The sequence below is a fragment of the Canis lupus genome, chromosome X, assembly GCF_048164855.1.
Source record: "Canis lupus baileyi chromosome X, mCanLup2.hap1, whole genome shotgun sequence".
NCBI classification, from domain to species: Eukaryota; Metazoa; Chordata; class Mammalia; order Carnivora; family Canidae; genus Canis; species Canis lupus.
This window is the reverse complement of record NC_132876.1, coordinates 79,686,843-79,704,413: the sequence shown is the minus strand read 5'-3', so window position 1 is coordinate 79,704,413 and position 17,571 is coordinate 79,686,843. Positions and strand designations below refer to the sequence as shown.

Genomic DNA, 17,571 nt, shown 5'->3' with positions numbered 1-17,571 from the left:
CAGGGTTGGTCTAGGATGGGATTTATATGGACACCTGGGAATACTTAAACTCTTTGCCATGTCCTGGGCAGAAAGATGAAACAAGTTAATAAAAATGTGTTTTGTATGAGCACGCAACTTCATAACAGGGAAAAGCCAAGGGTTTGGCCCCAAAACATGAAGGCTACAAGTAAGGAAATTGTCAATGGTAAAAGGGAAAAAGGCATGGTTCACATGTTAACATGACATAGCACAATCTATATGGAAAACAATTTGGAGGAGGGATAAGCTTAAAAAGTTTTTTCATTTATATTTACCTGTATAATATCTCTATACTGGAATAATTTTTTTTAAATGAAGAGAGAACTAGGAAAGAGCCCAGACTGTTTTACAAATCCTGTTTTTTCTGTTTGTGATGTCTTGTACAAATACCCACTGCTTACTGCTGGATGGGGAAATGGGGCATGAGACTTTAAGAAGTTGAGATGCTTCCTTAGAAGCATGAGATTATCCAGTGCCAGTTCAAGGGTGGTCCCAGAATGGGTTTTCTGGACTAGCTAGGATGTGCTGCAGTCAAAATTTCCTGACCTACCTCAGTGCTGAAGGTGAGGTCATAACCTAGTGTGGAGACATCATTTTCCAGCAGATAAACCAGGCCCTGGTAGAAGTGGTAATCTTCACTCTCCATATCTGTATATCTAGAAAAACACAATTAAGGTCATGGGTTAGGGTGGAGGAGAGGAAGTATGGGGGTAGGACATAAGAAAAGGACCTGTCAAGTGAGAATGTGGATTCTGTGCCACATCCTCACCTGACAGACTTGCCCAAGATGTGTTTGTAGAAGGACCGAGTAAAATAGCACTCCAGGAGACGGTTGTCATATACAGCTTTGGCCACAATGCGTCCAACAAACTTGAAGTAGCTGAGGTGATTGGGGTTGCAGTGGGAAGATGGGTTGATGGTGTAGGTGACCCGATCACCGGGTGAGGTACGGAACAAGGCATACATAGGGTTAAACATCTCCCGAGAGATGATCATATACCACTCCCGCAGGAGCCCTCCAGCATCCTGCCCTTCTTCTCCTTCAAACACTATATACCTGCGTAAGAGACCAGAAACAGATGTGCAGAAAGCCCAGGACAAATCCATTCATTTATGTAGTATGACCCAAGTGAGTGAGTGAAGCAGTGGCTGGGGAGTGCAGGATCAGAGAACAGAGGTGAATGCAGAGTGCCAGGAAAGCCCAGAGGAAGGGTGAGGATCTGGGACAAAAAAAACATCGATAGAAAAGAGGTCTTGAAAAAAAAAAAAAAAAAAAAAGAAAAGAGGTCTTGAATTATCAGTAAAGGTCACCAATATTCCAGTAAATACCAACAGGAAAGGTATAGAGGCTTAAATGAAGCCTCTTCGGGAAAGCAGGGAGAGGAGTCATTAAGTGGTGTCAGAGGGGACTGAACTCAGGCTGAGGTCTTTAAGGATTTGGTGGTGGAGGAGCAGGGCCCAGTCTGTCTCAGAAGCCTGACTTCTTGTGATAACATGGATGGTGAGCCCATGTCATGAGGGAGAGGAGGAATCAAGTTCCTGATTTCATCTCACGGGCTGACACTTAGTATTACAAACTGCTGGTCTCTTCTAGGTGACTTCAGAATTACCAGCGAGTGATTACCAATTTGGTGAGGGGCTATTCATGCAAGTGTGGTCTCCGCCAAGCCAGGATACCATTTGCTCAGCAGGCTTCCCATTCCTAGTGTAGTAAGAGAAAGCTCTTTACAATGCCATCGGGTCTATCTTTGTAAATGCCAAAGACTCTCCTGTCTCTCTGGGAATTGTTGGGTAGCTCGGCTCAAGGGCCAGCTAGCCAGAATAAGAGACCACTCTCATGAGACCAGGCAGAGAAGACAGGAGGCAGCTCAGTGAGATTATTTACACCAAGTTCCTATTTGGAATTCCTTTGGAGTTCCCCTGCCATCTGGCACCAGAGTAAGCCTTCACTACCATGTAGGAAGGTCCTCCACTCTCTCCCATCCTGTCATTTCTCTGTTCTGGGTTCTTACAATCGATTCTTCATTTCTTCAGGGGATTTCCGGTGCAGTTCACGATAGGAGTCTTCAAACACATGATCACGGCGGACGTGCACAGCCATGTCTTCTTTCCGGAGCCCCTCATCCAGACGTTCCAGCTCTTGGCGGAAATATCTTGGGAAGTAGAGAAGAAAAGAAAATAGGTTTGGGTGTGGCAGAGCAAACTTCTCTTTGGTTGATTAGGATGAAGACCTACAATGATGCTCCTCCCCTCCTCCAAATATCTGTTTCAAGGGGAACTGGAAGTGCCCAGTACTTGTGAAGAGACAGGTCATTCATTACCAACTCTAAATTTTCTTATCTCCACTGAATAAAGGCCCATTGAGGCTGTAGCACAGAATCTCTGCAACAAGTAGGTAAGTATGTGTAGGTGGACAGGAAAGAAGAGAAGGATAAGGATGACAGGAGTGCTGTGGAGCCCCTGTCAACCCCAAGCCCTGCTATGAGTGTACCATAGCTACCTGCACTTCCTGTATTACCCCAAAGAATAGAATGGTATTTCAGAAGTCATGTGACTAAACAAAGGCTTGCATTTCTCTGATGAGGAACAGAGATGAGAATGGAGTAGGCCAAGGAATATTTAGGTATAATGACTGTTGATGGCACATAAGAATTTCCACCTTCCCACCCAGCACCATTCCAAGGGCTGCCACCAAGGGAAAATTCTTTTCCCTGAAAACACTCCCTCAGGAGGAATTTTGGCTCCTTTTTGGGAGAGGAGATACCATTTGAAAAGTTCCCATCCCACAGCCTCCAGGACACATACTTGCGCTTGACATCAAAGTCGAGGACACGAATGTAGTCTACCAGGACAGCAAAAGGCCCATCAGCGAGGTGGGTGGTGGACTGCCGTAGGATCTGATTTAACACAGTGCGGTGAGTCTCTGAGGGGAGAAAGGACAGCAGGAATCAACACATCCTGGCTCTCAGAAGACTACATGACAGCCAACCAGACAGCAACTCTTTCTTGTTTCATGGAAAAAAGACAGTGTGGCCCAAAAGGGCTTTCAGACCCAGTCCCTACACCTCACTAGCTTCATTCTTTGCCCCTCTCTTTCTTCCCCCTCCGTCCCGATCCTGACACGCACACACACACACATACACACACTCACTCACCACTCTCCCCCATGAAACAGTTAAGAATATAGTGTTTGAAATGACCCTGTAAAAAATGAAGCCTATATTGGGGGCCTAAGAGTTGCCTGTACCTGCAAAGCGAAGGAACTTCTGTGTATCAGGGGGCAGGCTTGAGGAGATGTGCATAGAGGAGGGCTCCCTGGAGAAGAATGGGTCAAGGGAGGAAGGAGTAGCAGGGGTTAAGGGGGCAGGGGAGAGTGGAGGAGGCTCGTCCTTGATGTGTGCCAGCTGGCTCTCACGGGTGTCTCTGACAGGAGGTTTGCTCTCCCGCTCTGTGGCATGGACCAAAAAGAAGGCCTCGACGGCAGGCTGTAGCACTGGGGGTAGGAATGACAGGGAAATGATGTTTTACTTTAGAAACTTCAACATGCAAACCTCTTTTCCTTCATAATCAAGTTACAGAAGCACAATATGGAAGAAGAAATAATGAAAACTTAGAGGAAAAAATACAATTGTAGCAAAGAAAAATGAAGCCACAGAGGAAGTCTGAGCTTCCTTGAAACTGAAGAAAATGGAATAGGCAACTGGTTATAAAGATTTCCCTGGTCTAAAAGGTAAAAAGATATCAACTACTAAAAGAGAAGGCAAATCTGTTTTTCCAATAGTGAAGTGAGAGAAAAAACACCTCTCCTTTGAATTCTCCATTACAAAGACACTGAGAGACAGGGGTGACCTGGAAGGAAGAAAAATATGCTGGCAGAAAGAGCTCCAGAGCAGATTAGTGGGTTTGGACTTTGGCCCAAAGGCCACAACTCACCTAGCACTGCATGCTGGTCATGGGATTCCTCCAGTTCCTTTAGACACTCTCCCAGCATGTCCCACAGCTCGTCCAAGCTCAGCTGCTCACTGAGCAGGGGTAACTCAGGTGGCCTCTCCTCCTTCTCCTTTTCCCCTTGTGGGGTTCCATCTGAGCCTACAGGCCACACAGAGGAGACAGAAAGCCTTTGAGGTTTTTCTTTCATTTAGCTTTTTCCCAGACCAAATGTGCAGGCCATTAAACAGATCAAGACGACTAGCCCACTGGCTACTAAGTAATACTGAGCCACACCTAAAAACAAACTCTAGCCCTACACTGGATGACATTTCAATTTATATCAAATGCAATTAATACAATAAAAATTTTGGTTCCTCAACTGAAATAGCCACATTTCAAGTGCTCAGTAGCCACCTGTGGTTAGTGACTGAAGTTCTAGCAGATAGTACTGGTTTATTCATTGCCTCATTAGCTCTCAGAGAATCTGTGGATTATGAAATGATTTAATGTATTTCAAAAATGTCTCAGGCCAACACTATTCCACAGAAACGTGTTAAGAGAAGGCATCATGAAGTATTCTATGTACAATTAACTTTGAAAAATGCTGCTACTAATAGCATATATTGTGTGCTGGGTACTACTTTAAGTATTTGTGTGTGTGTGTGTGTTAACTTGTTCAATCCTACTATGAACATCCCTATTTTAAATAAGGAAACAGAAGCTAAGAGAAGTTTGTTTCAGGTTCCAGAGCCAGTAAATGGGGGAGCCACAACTCAAACACATGCTGTCTCCATGTCTAACATCATCACATCATAGTTTCTTTACTATAGGAATTATAGTGGTATGTTATAAATTTCCAATAAGGGTGAGGTGGTGGTAGTGATCTTGGTTGGTATATGCCATTAACATTTACAAAACCAGTGTCCACTGGAACAAACTGGAAAACACTCAGCTTGTGTATACAGAAAACAGGGGATCCAGCAGACATTCCATGAAGACTGTCTCTCTCTCTTCCTGCACTAGAAATAGGAAGTAGTATTTACCAATGGACTGAGTATCCTGAGCACTGGGAGATGGCTGGTCCACATCCATGGGTGACTCCTCTCTCCGGACAGAGGCCTCTGACTGGCTTGACTCCGACTGGATAAAAGGGAGACAAAGTCACATAAAGGGTGCAACTCTGCTTTCCTCACGGAGAGGCTAGAGGCTGGCTCTATCCATTCTCACACAACATAAGCTTGGAAAGATAAAGTTTCCTTTAACTGTTCAAAAAGAATGGCCTCTTCCCACCTCCTTTGCTGTCCTCCATCCTGAGCTAGCAAACTCTTCCACAAAGCTCCTTGGGTGCCTGTACTGCCTCCACTCTATTTCAGACCTATGTGTAGTCAGACACTAGCTTGTTTCTGTTTGCTCAGAAAAGGGGAAATAAGGGACCTTTGATAGGTGGGATTATTCATAAAGCCAACATCTGTCCTTTTGGGTTTGGGAAAGACAGGGCAGAAAATACTCCAAAAGAATAGTTGTTTTCCCTTTCTACCATGTTGGGAACCACAGCCCTCAAATTCTATGATGTTCTCAGCATGCTCAATGAAATCATACTGTATAATAGTAATCCTATGCAAAGAAAAACCAGGCCTCAGGATACCTTTATTTCCTGGATCTTGGGAAGGTGACTTGCATGTTGCAAGAACAAGAAAACAACGAGAGAGTGCCACAGCATACATACACAATGCCAGGCTTTCCCCATAGCCACTCTGTGCTGGGATCCCAACAATGAGTTGGCTATCTAGGAATCTCAAAGTTTTTTTTTTTCCTAAAAGTGCCTGAGTGCCTTGGTGCCAAGGTACCAAGAGAGTACGGAGAACAGAAGCAGAGGCCAGGGTAGATGGACCAGCCATAGCCTAGAAGAGGCTGCGTGGGATGTATACCAAGCTTGGGGGAATTTCAAGGATAGGATTCCTGATGTACTTGCATTGTTCCATGAGACAGAAAAATCTTCATCCCACATCCCCTCAGAACCCAGACACTAAGCATTATGCAGTTTGCAAAAGCGCCACTGTTGACTGGATAGCTGGGAGTGGGGTATGATGGCCAAGCTTTAAGTCATTATCGATCCAAAACAACCAACAGACAGTAGAGAAAACACCAACAGAAAGTAACCCTGTTGCCCAGAAGCATTCATACAGCATACTTAATGCAAAAGCATACAAGGTTAAGGGCAGTGAAACCCCACTGATGATGTGGTGGGGAAGGGGAGAGACAAATGAATGAGGGGCTACAGGCATCATGCTAACCGTTGCTGCTTGTTGCTGTCTCCGCGCCCTTTGACCCTCACGTACCATTTGTATAATGGCATCAGCCTCAGCCTCCAGCTGCCGAACAGCTGCCTGGATGCTGCTAGCTGAGCCTAAACCGGAAGAACCTGGGAGAAAGAAAAAAGAAGGCAAGGTATAAAATGCAGGAAGAGGGAATGCCCAATATTCTCTCTCCCATCTCCTGGGCTGCCACAGGGCATCTTGTTGAAATCTTTGAGCTTTGGCTAGGGCAGCTTCAGAGTGCTCATCACCAGGCACTAAGAGCTACCATTACAAGTAAGGGCAAGGGACATGGTGTTAGGCAGATGGATAGTGGCAGGTGGAGAGGGTTTTGTGGGACAAGAGGAAAGAGGTAGGATTTGGCAGGCCACAGAAGAGGCAACATGGCTGCAATGTTTTAGTTAGGAGTGATCAAAGAGGCAGAAAGGAGACACGCTCAGTGCCTTAAATCTTGTTCAACAAAAGATCTGTCCCCAATTTCTTTGCCAGATTTTCCCTCCCCCTTACTTCTCACTTGCCCTAATGAATTTCCTATGCAGACAGCTTGAGTGAGATACAGAACGCAGCCATCAACAGTCTAGGAAAGGATCATCACTTCCTTTTTTGGAAAGGTCAAGCAGGATGGAGACATGACATTAAGTCCTGCCCTCCAAGGACTTGGAGTTTGCCACCACCAACCCTGCCCCTCAACTGGACACTCCAGTTCCATACCTAGCCTGCCTGTCTGCTTGGCTTTCTTGTTAGCTCGGCGTGTGTCGTCCCGAAGCTGGATGATGACCTGCAGTACCCTCAAGAAGAACTTCTGGGTAGACGTCTTGGATGTCAACATGGACATAGAAGGCAGCTGGAGCTCCCGGCCACCCAGAGGTCGCTTCTGAGATGCCACAATTACCACATTCTCAGCCATGTCAAACCTGGATAGTGTAGAGGTGGCTTGCGTATACTGATAGCATCAAAGCATAAACATCCAGAGCGAGCAGGGCTTTTTGGTGTCAATCAGAGGGTTAAAGAATCTCAGAAGGAAATCCCACAAGTGGGAAAAAATAAGATCAAGTATACATAGAACATATAAGAAAATCTGACCAGAAAGGAAAAAATTAAAACAACCCAAACAACAAAACAACCACCAGGAAACCAGCAAGAGCCACTTTTTAGAATACCCCAGATTCCAGCCCCACAGCCAAATGGGTGGTAACCACCCACCTGCTCTGCATTTTGCCTTTTAGCTTGGTGGTCTGTGGCTGCTCCTCAGGCAGGCCATCAGGAGAGAGGGTCTCACATTGGGCTCGTCGCTGCTGTTCTAGGTTGTATTCCCGTAACTCAGCCAGAAGGGTACCTGGTTAGGCAGAGGAGCCAGCAAGTGTTCAGAGATTTCCCTAGTGAAGCAGCTGGAAGCCAAACCTTTCTAAGAAACCTGCCCAGGCTATCTTTGCTCAGTTGCAGAGAATCTGGAGTGAGCAGGAATTCTGTTCCATCTTACTATGTGTCCTCATGGACCAACTATCCAGAGACCACCAATGTACCTTGCCCTCAAGAATCTGTTGAATCTACATGAAATGCAGCTCAGTGCAGGGAGGAAAAACTATTAGTTTTTGTGGTAATCTCCGACAAATTGCTTAACCCCCTCTCCCAGTTCCCTTCTCCATCTTAATAATTATTGAGACTAATACTGCCTAATGTCACAAGGCTGTTTTGAGAATTAGCAGATAACTACAGTAGAGTAGGTGGGACACTGCCTGGCCCATGGGTGCTGAATGCTGGGAGTCAAGAAAAGACAGAGACTGTAATCAAATTCCTTCCTCTGGAAGAACCTTATAGTTCTCATGTAACAAGAATATCCTGGGGTCATACACTGATAAATATCCGTATCACCTCAGCTCCAGGTACATTTGTGAGAAGGAGATAACTAATGAGATCTCGGCAGCTGACATCTACAGAGATCCATGACTGGGATGCAGGTGGGAGAGAGCAAACAGACTCTATGCTAAAATCTGGCTCTACTCCTCAATTCAATTGCTTTATCACCCAGGGTTTTAATTTTCTTTTTGGTAACACAACTGGAAGGAAGACTGAAACTAGACAATTTCCAAGTGTCCTTATAACTTCTGTACCTTCACAACTGCACAAAGGCAGAGGGTATCATTTGGACTCCCAATTCTTGAGCCTAAGTGAAGTGCAGGTGCATCTCTGAGGTGGTGAAGCTGCCTTAGCAGGCTCATTGCAGGGCTCTTGTAAGTGTCCAGAATGGAGAAGCAAAAGAGCACTGCAGATCCTACACGTGCTCATTTTCCTTTACTTAACCCTGATTACAAGGTATGTGCCAGGCACTGGCAATGTAGAGGAGCCCAGCCTTGCTCTCCATGAACAAATGAGCAGAGGAAAACAGATGGTAACTCAGTATTATCAGTGTTGCAACAGAGGAGAGCACAGGGGTGGTGTTACAGAAGCATAGAGGAGTTTGATTCAACCTGGGGATTCAGGGAAGGGTTCCATAAAGAGGTGATACCTCAGTGGAAGGTTTCAGAAAGACAAGATGCTTTACTTCTGTTATTACCTATCTGTTTACAAAGAGTATAACCCAGATGGCGCGCTCCATTCAGTAGCAGCTTGAGAACAGTGTCCCGGGTTGCAGGGTCCCCCCGAGAGAGCTGCAGTAACACATTGGCTGCATCCTCTAGACCTTCTTCGGAACAAGAGTGGGATGTCAACACCTGGGAAAAAGAAGAGAGAAGAGGTAGGTCTCAACTTAAGAACTAAAACTTTACTCCCATCCACCTTTCCTCCCCCAATCTTGGGAATTCAGAAGAGCTCGGACTCACCTCCACAGAGAGCTGCAGCTGGTTTTCAGTGAGGCCAGAGGATACCATCTTAAAGTCAGCACTGCTGCTGCCCCCATCACCCACCTTTGCTGGAGATTTGCTGGCCTTAGTAGTTGTAGAAGCTTTGAGCAAACAGATGGAACATAGTAAGCCTCTAAAACTCACATGCCAGAACCAAACAATCACTAAACTGTCCAGGGCTTCAAAATGGGAAAGTAGTACAAATGAAAAGCCACCCACCAAAGCCAAATACAAATGACTTGGGATGTCAAGGACTCTCATAACCATACTTTCTAAAGTGACAAAGAATCCCAAACATTTCTCAACTGTTTCCCTATCATCTGAGTTCCCTCTTCAAAACCATTTTCAAGTACTTTTTATTAGTCTGCTGTAGGGCTCGCTCCCTTTACTTCCTAGGATACCCTGGCTATTCCACCTTGATTCAAATGGTATCCTGTCTGCTCTTAATCTTTTTCCTGGAACTGGCTCCCTCACCCAGGCTGGAAAGGCTGGGAGTTCTTTGAAGACAGGGACTTTCTCTCTCCTCCCTTTGGTGCTTAGCCTAGGGAAGCCACATTCAGTGAATGCCTGCTGGTCTTCACGAGTGTCTGTGTGGGTAGATGTATGTGGGGAGGAGGAGGATGGAGAGAGAGAACTGGGACTGAGGAGGGCAAGAATGAACACATTTGGCTCTTGCAAACATAAACCAAGCCGACTGCTATCATTTAGGGAGGAATACCTGGATAAGGGAGTGGAGAGTGAGGTGGGTGTACATACCCCAAAGCTCCCAGCCTACATCCACACTTACTTGAAACAGTAGTGGTAGCAGTCGTGGGGGTAGTCACCGTGGTCGAAGCAGCTACGGCAATGGTGGATATAGCCGTGGCAGCAACCAGAGCTGGAGCAGAAGTGACAGGGGTGGTTGCAGCAGGGGGAGTGGGCGTGCTGGAGGCAGCAGTGGTAGTGGTGGTAGATGTGGTTGAGGTGGCAACAGTGGTGGAGGAAGCACTGCTGCCAGAATTAGCCTGTGCTTCCGACACTTTGTTTTCTGGGAGAGCAATTGAGATGAGAGAAAGGAGTCTGAGGAGTTTCTCAGTTAAGAGAGAGCTCCGGCGGATGACTGGGTGTGATAACATGTTCATGAGCTGCCCCAGTGGAGAGGCCTCAAGGCTGTATGGGGAGGTTTCCCCCTCACCACCAGCGCTCACTGGCACTGACTTCACGGAGTTCTTGCCTTTCCGGCTGACATTCATGTTGTCCAGTTTAACCAGTAAGTCCCAGAAGTCTGTGCAAATCCCACTGCTGGTGGACTGTGAAGAGCATGGGCTGCAGGCCTGCTTACTGCCCCTCTCCCGATCACTCTCACAGTTTGTTTCTTTGGTCCGCTGCTGTGTAAAATGGCTGGGAAATACCTGCCGGCAAAAGGAGGACAGGCTTGGTCTAGGGGGTCTACACAGGAAATCGGTCTTCCTGACAAGTGAAGACAATTGGTTCCTAGATTCTCCACTTCTCTGAATAGCTTTAGTGACATGGGAGAGATGTCATACGGGAGCATAAGGTCTACATTATCTGATGGTGGAGTGACCCAGAGAAACAAACAAGGGCTTTGTAGGGAGATGATTAGCTAACTTCTGAGTATCAGTCTCTGTATGAAATGGGGAGCATACCTATGCTTTATCAAAAAATTGTTGAGATTAAATGAGGTAACATATTTTTGCATAGTGCCTGGCAACAAGGTAGGCCCTCAAGAGATGGCAGCAATGATTATTAAAAAGAACACTGAACTGAGTTCTAGATCCAGCTGCATCACTTACTAGCCACATGACAAAGTCAATAAAACTTTCTGCACCTCATGGGACACCTGGGTGGCTCAGTGGTTGAGTGTCTGCCTTTGGCTCAGGGCATGATCCCAGAGTCCCTGGATCCCACATCGGGCTCCCTGCACAGAGTCTGCTTCTCCCTCTATGTCTTTGCCTCTCTCTCTGTCTCTCATGAATTAATAAATAAAATCTTAAAAAAAAACTTTCTGCACCCCAGCTTCGTCACCTATAGAACAGAAATTATATAGACCACTGAGAGTTGTTTTGATAACTAAATGAAGTAACGCACAAAAATTGTAAAAAGTGAGAATAAAAGAACCCATAATTTACTGGTCAACTCCCAGAAACCATACAGGCCTTAGCACTATAAACAGTGAACAAAGACCTTCTAGCTTTCTTAGAATTCAGATTTCATCTAGGCTGTGGCCTGCCACCCCTCTTCCATCCCCAAGGGCTGAGTTCAAGCTCCTTACCTTGGCCAATTGAATGAGTGTGTCTAGAACATGTCTGCAGACAACAGGAGCAGCCTGGGGGTGGATGTGGACAGTGGAGCCACTGCTTGCATGCTTCTCGGTATGTTTGCGACCTCCTGAACGTTGAATCTGGAATATATTAGTCCTGCAGCCGAGGGCTGCATCCATGGATACTGAGAGCCAGGAAAGCTGGTTGGAGCTCTTAGACTCCATCTTGTGTAGGAGGTCCAGGGGCCGGTTCTCATGGCTGCTTGACCCACAGCTTTTGCTTGACTTTTTGCCCTTGTCCTCACTTGAGGAGAGCTTGGGTGTTTCAATGCATAGCTCACTTTCACTGCTGCGCTGCAAAATGGAGAGCAGACTGCGGATGACCCAGTGGCGGGTCTGGGCATGGTAGCAGAGATTTCTCAGTACTCGGTGTAGACGACTAGTATTAAGCTTTGGCTCATCCACGAAAAGTAGGACCAGGAGACAGGATAGGGCTTCATGGTCCAGGAGGAGCCGTCCTCGGAGGCGGAGAAGAGTATCCACATTACTGCCAGAAGGCCTGGAACAGAGCACAGTTTCAGCACGGTAGTACTTCAGCTAGAGCTTTGGGATTAGGTATAGGCCTAGGGAAGGGGAATGAGCTGCATATCTCCAAGGAGGCACAAGAAGGTGTCTAGTACAGGGGCTCTTAATAAGAGCTGCCCTCTTGTGTATCTACTGGGTATCAAGTACTCCACACCAGCTGGTATGGGGCTGCTGAAAAGACTAAAGAACTGCCCATTTTTGTGATGATGGATCAAAGGCTCAAAATACGTTAAGTGATTTTCTCTAGATCACATGATGTCAGTATTATGAATTGGTAAAAGCAGATTGCACTCAAAGTCTTAAAAACGTTTACTTCTGCCTTCTCTAAACTACCAGGAATTTGCCTGCCTCTTAGGACTGATCACTCCCTTTACATTTCAGCATGTTGGGTGCAGTTTGCTTCTCCCACAGCCTAGATGTTATAAGCTTTAGGCAAGTGACTTTCCTTATTACAACCACAGTTAGCATCTGCCGCCAGTTTGCCTTACTTTGTGATTATGGTCCACAGTAGCTACACTAACCCAAAAGTGTGGCTTTTTGAAGGGGGAGGTCCAAAGATCTGGCTCCCCTCCTCAATCAAGGCAATATCCTAAAGAGGTCATCTAGTCTCTCCACCTATATATTAAGGGAATTGGACTTAGCAACAGATGTGAGAGGTGGTATGGTAAGGTCAAAAAAAGACAAAGGTACCTGTTATGGCTGCTGCTACCCCCCATCTGGAAGGTGCCACCTCTTTGCACAGCAAGACGAGTGTATTGGACTCCTCGGTTGCCACTGAGGCGACTGGTGAAAGCTGGAAAGAAAGAAAATGGAAATTGAAACTGGGGAGGTGGGTGGTGAGCTGGGTCCAGTAACACAAAGGGGAACAGCAGAGCCTCATGTGGCCAAAGTTGAACATTTCAGAACCCTCCCACTTGCCTCCCTCTGTACCCGGGCTTCGGAGGATGGCAGAGAGCGCAGAGGTGCTGCTGTGGCCAAAGAGCCGCTCATGCATGAGCTGTCGCTGCCGGGCTTCCTGCTCTCGCCTCAGGGCTTGAGCCTCAGCTGCAATGTCAGGTGGCATCACAGCCAAAACACTGTCCTCCATGTCCTCCAGGACACTACGGCGCAAGTCTGATGGCAGGGTCTGGATGAAGGTCACAGGGTCCATGGGAGTGTCTGAGCTCGCATTCTGTGCCAGTTCCCGTCGTTGTTGCTCAGCTCTCTGCTGTGCCAGCACCTACGGAGCAGAGGTTGTCAATGGGGGCATACCCACAGCTAGATGGCTTAGAGCCGCCCTACCTCCCCCCACCTCCCTGGCTCACATACTTCCTCCTGAATGGCTGGAGGCAGGGCCGCCAGGAACTCAGGGCTCACTTCGGTCACACCAGGATTCCCCACCACTGCAGGAGCTGAGCTATTTGCCGAAGGGGCAGTCCGAGTTGGTGGACGGATGCCCAGTTGGTTCTGTAGGACTTCCCGGCGGATGTCATCAGGCAGGGCAGCCAGGAAAGAGGGGTCCACACCTTCTGGTAGACTGATACCTGAGGGGAGGCACAAGATGTGAAGGGACTCTCGTCTCTACCAACGCTTAAGATGTACTTGGAATAAAGAAACCCATGCCTTGTTTGAGGGAAACGAACCTTGTGTGTCCTCACTGCATGCAAAGGACAGAAGACACACAGAAAGCTCACCTTCCCCAGGCTCAGAACAGCTCTTGTTATGTGCTAGAGTCTGTGTGTACACTGTCACTTAATCTTCATCAAGGCCCTACCATGTAGCTATTATCACCTCACTCAGTACTGATGAGGATCAGAGAAATAATGGTTCCAAGTTCTGAAGGTAGGTGGCTGCAGAGGGGGTAACCTGAGCTAAGATTTGTTTGACTCCAAAGCCTGGGCTCATTCCGCCATGCAACATCAGCACCCCCTTACTGCTGGTCCTGCTTCCATTATATATGCTGCCTTCCATCTGGGTGGAATCATTTGGTGGGCATTTTCATGCCAAAGGCTACTAAAAGCCTAAATAAATAACCCCAGAATGGTCCAAGCACACACGAAGCTCACCTGCAAGGGGATCTTCTTCCTCACTGCTTGTTGAAGGCAGTGGCTCTTCTAGGATTCCTCGGGAATCTGCTCCAGAAATGGCCACAGCAGAATCTCTGGTGGAAGAACTCTCAGAGGATGCAGGGGGAGAGCTGGAGAAAATAATTTTCAGGTTGTTCTTCATATTAACATTTTTCCATTTTTAAATACTCCTATGATACCCCTTTCTCATAGAAGCTAAGTTGGTTTCCCCAGTGCACCAAGCATGTGCAATAGTTAACAAGTATGCATGTGGCTCAAAATCCCATTATCACATCTTGTCCTCCTTTTGCTCACACAATGCTTACCTGTCTTCAGGGGGCTGGGTAGGTTCACCTGACCCATCACCCCTGCTTTGCACTTCTGTCACAACAGTTGGGGCATCCCCAGGAGTGGAGCTGCCTGCTGTGGGCTGCTCAGAACTGCCAGCTGCTGAGGTGTCACCCACAGCCTCCTCTAGGGTACAGGAAGCCAGGCTACTGGTGTCCATGGGAGAGCCTTCCAGTTGACTGCTGACAGCTGTCAGCGCATCAGAATCTTCAGCCCTCTCTGGGGAAAGAGAGGCTAGGAGGAAGTCACATGGAGAGGTTAGATCTCTGCCTAGAAGAGGGGGCCGAATTAAGATGCAGCCAGATTAGATTTCTCACTTCTCTACCTTCTTTGCTGGCCTGACTCATATTCCCCCTATCTCCTATGCTTTATAAAGCTCAGCTCAAATCCTCATGGTGCTCCAGGTATGCCTATGAAATACCTTTCCCTAGGTGCCCCAGGTAAGGGAGTCTGTTACTTTCAGATTCCCGGCAGGCATCATTTATATATGTATGGTTCTGTTTATCTAAATAAGGTTCCTTGGAAAAAAAACCTACTACACCTCAAGGTTTTTCCAAAGTATATCACAGGCAGCATAGTACAGAGCAGGAAGAGTAAAAGAGGTTTCAACTTACCCTGTTGGAATGCTGCTGAGAATTTTGAAGCCCTACTTCAAAACAGTGGGAAACAGTGACATGAAATAAATGGCGTATGCCAGGATGGGAGAGCTGTGTGTGTGTGTTCATATGTTTGCCATCTCTGAAGGACGTTGAAGGAGAGCAAGCTTTAAAGTCACACAGGTCTGGGGATGCCTGGGTGGCTTAGTGGTTGAGCGTCTGCCTTTGGCTCAGGGTGTGATCCTGGGGTCCTGGGATCAAGTCCCATATCTGGTTCCTCGCAGGGAGCCTGCTTCTCCCTCTGCTCTCTCTCATGAATAAATAAATAAATTAAAAAAAATAAAGCCACACAGGTCTGGATTTTTATTTCAGCTCAATCACTTACTGAGTGGTCTTGGGCTTAAAAATCTCATGTGGGTTTCAGTTTATTCATGAACCTACCTACTTTGGAGGGTTATTTTTGTTTTTATTTATTTTTTTTTTTTTAAATTTTTTTTAAAGATTTTATTTATTTATTCATGATAGTCACACAGAGAGAGAGAGAGAGGCAGAGACATAGGCAGAGGGAGAAGCAGGCTCCATGCAGGGAGCCCGATGTGGGATTCGATCCCGGGTCTCCAGGATCGCGCCCTGGGCCAAAGGCAGACGCCAAACCGCTGCGCCACCCAGGGATCCCTATTTTTGTTTTTGAAGTTTAGTTTTATTTTAAAATAATTTCTACCCCCAATGTGGGCTCAAACTCAAAACCCCAAGATAAAGAGTTACATGCTCTTCTGGCCCCAGAGGGTTGTATTTAAAGAAGTAACAATCCTGCCATGATAGCCCAGGAAAAGTGATTACCTCAATAAACTGTTGGCATCATCATCTGTATCATTAAGCATTCAGGTATATTATCACTTGAGAACAGAGAGAAGAGGCCTCTACTTTAGCAAGAAAGCAAATGTGCAAGCTGAGACCCCACTCTGAGGACCTGAGCTTCTATTATTTCTCTAAGGAGAGTTAAAAGAGCTAGTTAAGGAGAAAGATATCCATTTCTTCCTCCTATCATACCACCCGCCCACCCCAATTTTGAAATTCTACTACTCACTTATAGTAGGAGCTGGGGACAACTCCATCTGAGTTGTTTCTGCTTCTCCACTTGGCCTTGTGGGACCCAATTCCTCTGGCTCTACAGGCATCAACAGCTGTGTAGAGCTCCCCCCTTCTCCAGCCGGGGACTGTAGCTCTTGAGGAATCTCTCCCAAGGCTGGTGGGGGTGGGAGTGTTTGTTGCTGTTGTGAGGGCTGCAGAGTGACAAGGGTATCCTTGGACTCAGATGTGGCTGCATCAGTTGAAGATGGGGTTGTTGGGTAGCTGTCAGGCATAGGAGTCCCATCTTTCTCGGAAAGAATGACAATGGGGGTGTTAAGGGACAATCAGCCAAGAACTCAGGGAGCCACTCAATCAGCACATGTGGCCTGACAAGTATCCCACCCAGCCAGTAATGTAGGACTATCATCCCTGCCCCCGACCACAACTGTTCCTAGGAATAGTTTGTGGCTGATCCGGTATACTTAGGATGAGGGCTAAGGTATAGTGCTATCTTAGTCTCAAGAACTGGAGATCTGAACCTTTGTAGGTCATAAGAATTAAATCCTTTCTGTGCCCTGGGTGGAAGGGGAAAGAGTTCAAGTCACTTTATAATGATATTTGCCTCACCCTAAATATCACCTATCCTCTTCCACTTCCCTTTTCTTCTGGTCCTGATTATCCAAGGAACATCTACAACTCTGATGGAGGTAACAGTGCCAAGACTAAGTATGAATATGCCAACACCAGGGAAAGTAGTAAGTTGTATAGTTATCTTCTAATTGGGGCCTAAAATCCCTACCCCACAACAATACAACTTACTACCTCACCCCGGCATGAGCAGAATCCTCTAGCAAGGACAGTAGACAAAAGGCCATTTTACCTGATAATAGACCCTTTCAAAGACCTTTTGCTAGATTAAGGGGCACCAGAACACCTACCACTCATTTTCACTGCTTTAAAAAAATACTGTGTAGGCTTTAGTATCATCATTTTGCAATTCAAATGCCAAAAGAGACAGAAGGCATAGGGAAGAAGGAAGTTCTGAGGAAATAGAAGTGGGGGAGAATATCACATGGACGAGTTATTAGAACCATGAAATAGCTGACGTTAAGATTAGAAGGAAGAATACAAAACATACAGTAGTAATACCATGTAGCCCACAGATGCCAAAAGCAGATTGCTCAGGATAATATTCCCAGACTTTTAGATTCCACAGACTCAAAGTTCATATAAAAAGGAAAAAAAATAGAAAGAGACTAACATAGGGTTACCAAAACCTAGATTAGTTTAGCCAAATAAAAAAGAAGCCTGTCGATATCCCTTAATAAAAATATTTTGATACCAAAGAACTAAGGACATAATCTTTATAAAAAGTCCTTTAAACTGAATAAATTCAGCTTTCTGAAAAACTCATTAAACCCTCTTTATTTTGTTCATTTCCACTGAGGGCTGGCATTTGGGAGTCCCCACCATCAGGCACTCTTATGAAGCACCACCAAAGGGGATGGGGCACATGGCCTTGCTACACATGCAGCACAGCATGATCAGAGTGAGGACAGA

The 17,571-nt window shown here is 46.4% G+C and overlaps 1 protein-coding gene across 18 annotated transcripts in view; it reads right to left on the bottom strand.

The window, feature by feature from the left end:
- The window catches only part of HUWE1 (HECT, UBA and WWE domain containing E3 ubiquitin protein ligase 1), a 174,833-nt gene that overhangs the window by 2,264 nt on the left and 154,998 nt on the right, over positions 1-17,571 (bottom strand). For 11 of the 18 annotated variants that reach the window (XM_072816177.1, XM_072816172.1, XM_072816175.1 and 8 more), the window contains 20 exons: positions 16,028-16,315; positions 14,323-14,614; positions 13,997-14,127; positions 13,260-13,474; positions 12,882-13,170; positions 12,642-12,744; positions 11,379-11,925; positions 9,894-10,497; positions 9,086-9,207; positions 8,821-8,977; positions 7,470-7,602; positions 6,978-7,180; positions 6,246-6,373; positions 4,995-5,091; positions 3,955-4,110; positions 3,269-3,514; positions 2,827-2,944; positions 2,034-2,174; positions 791-1,078; positions 572-677 (listed from right to left, as the gene is read on the bottom strand). In XM_072816177.1, coding sequence (XP_072672278.1) covers positions 572-677; positions 791-1,078; positions 2,034-2,174; positions 2,827-2,944; positions 3,269-3,514; positions 3,955-4,110; positions 4,995-5,091; positions 6,246-6,373; positions 6,978-7,180; positions 7,470-7,602; positions 8,821-8,977; positions 9,086-9,207; positions 9,894-10,497; positions 11,379-11,925; positions 12,642-12,744; positions 12,882-13,170; positions 13,260-13,474; positions 13,997-14,127; positions 14,323-14,614; positions 16,028-16,315 — 4,364 coding nt within the window. The remainder of the gene's footprint in view (positions 1-571; positions 678-790; positions 1,079-2,033; positions 2,175-2,826; positions 2,945-3,268; positions 3,515-3,954; positions 4,111-4,994; positions 5,092-6,245; positions 6,374-6,977; positions 7,181-7,469; positions 7,603-8,820; positions 8,978-9,085; positions 9,208-9,893; positions 10,498-11,378; positions 11,926-12,641; positions 12,745-12,881; positions 13,171-13,259; positions 13,475-13,996; positions 14,128-14,322; positions 14,615-16,027; positions 16,316-17,571) is intronic. The other 7 variants (XM_072816178.1, XM_072816183.1, XM_072816185.1 and 4 more) reach the window with 4 other exon arrangements.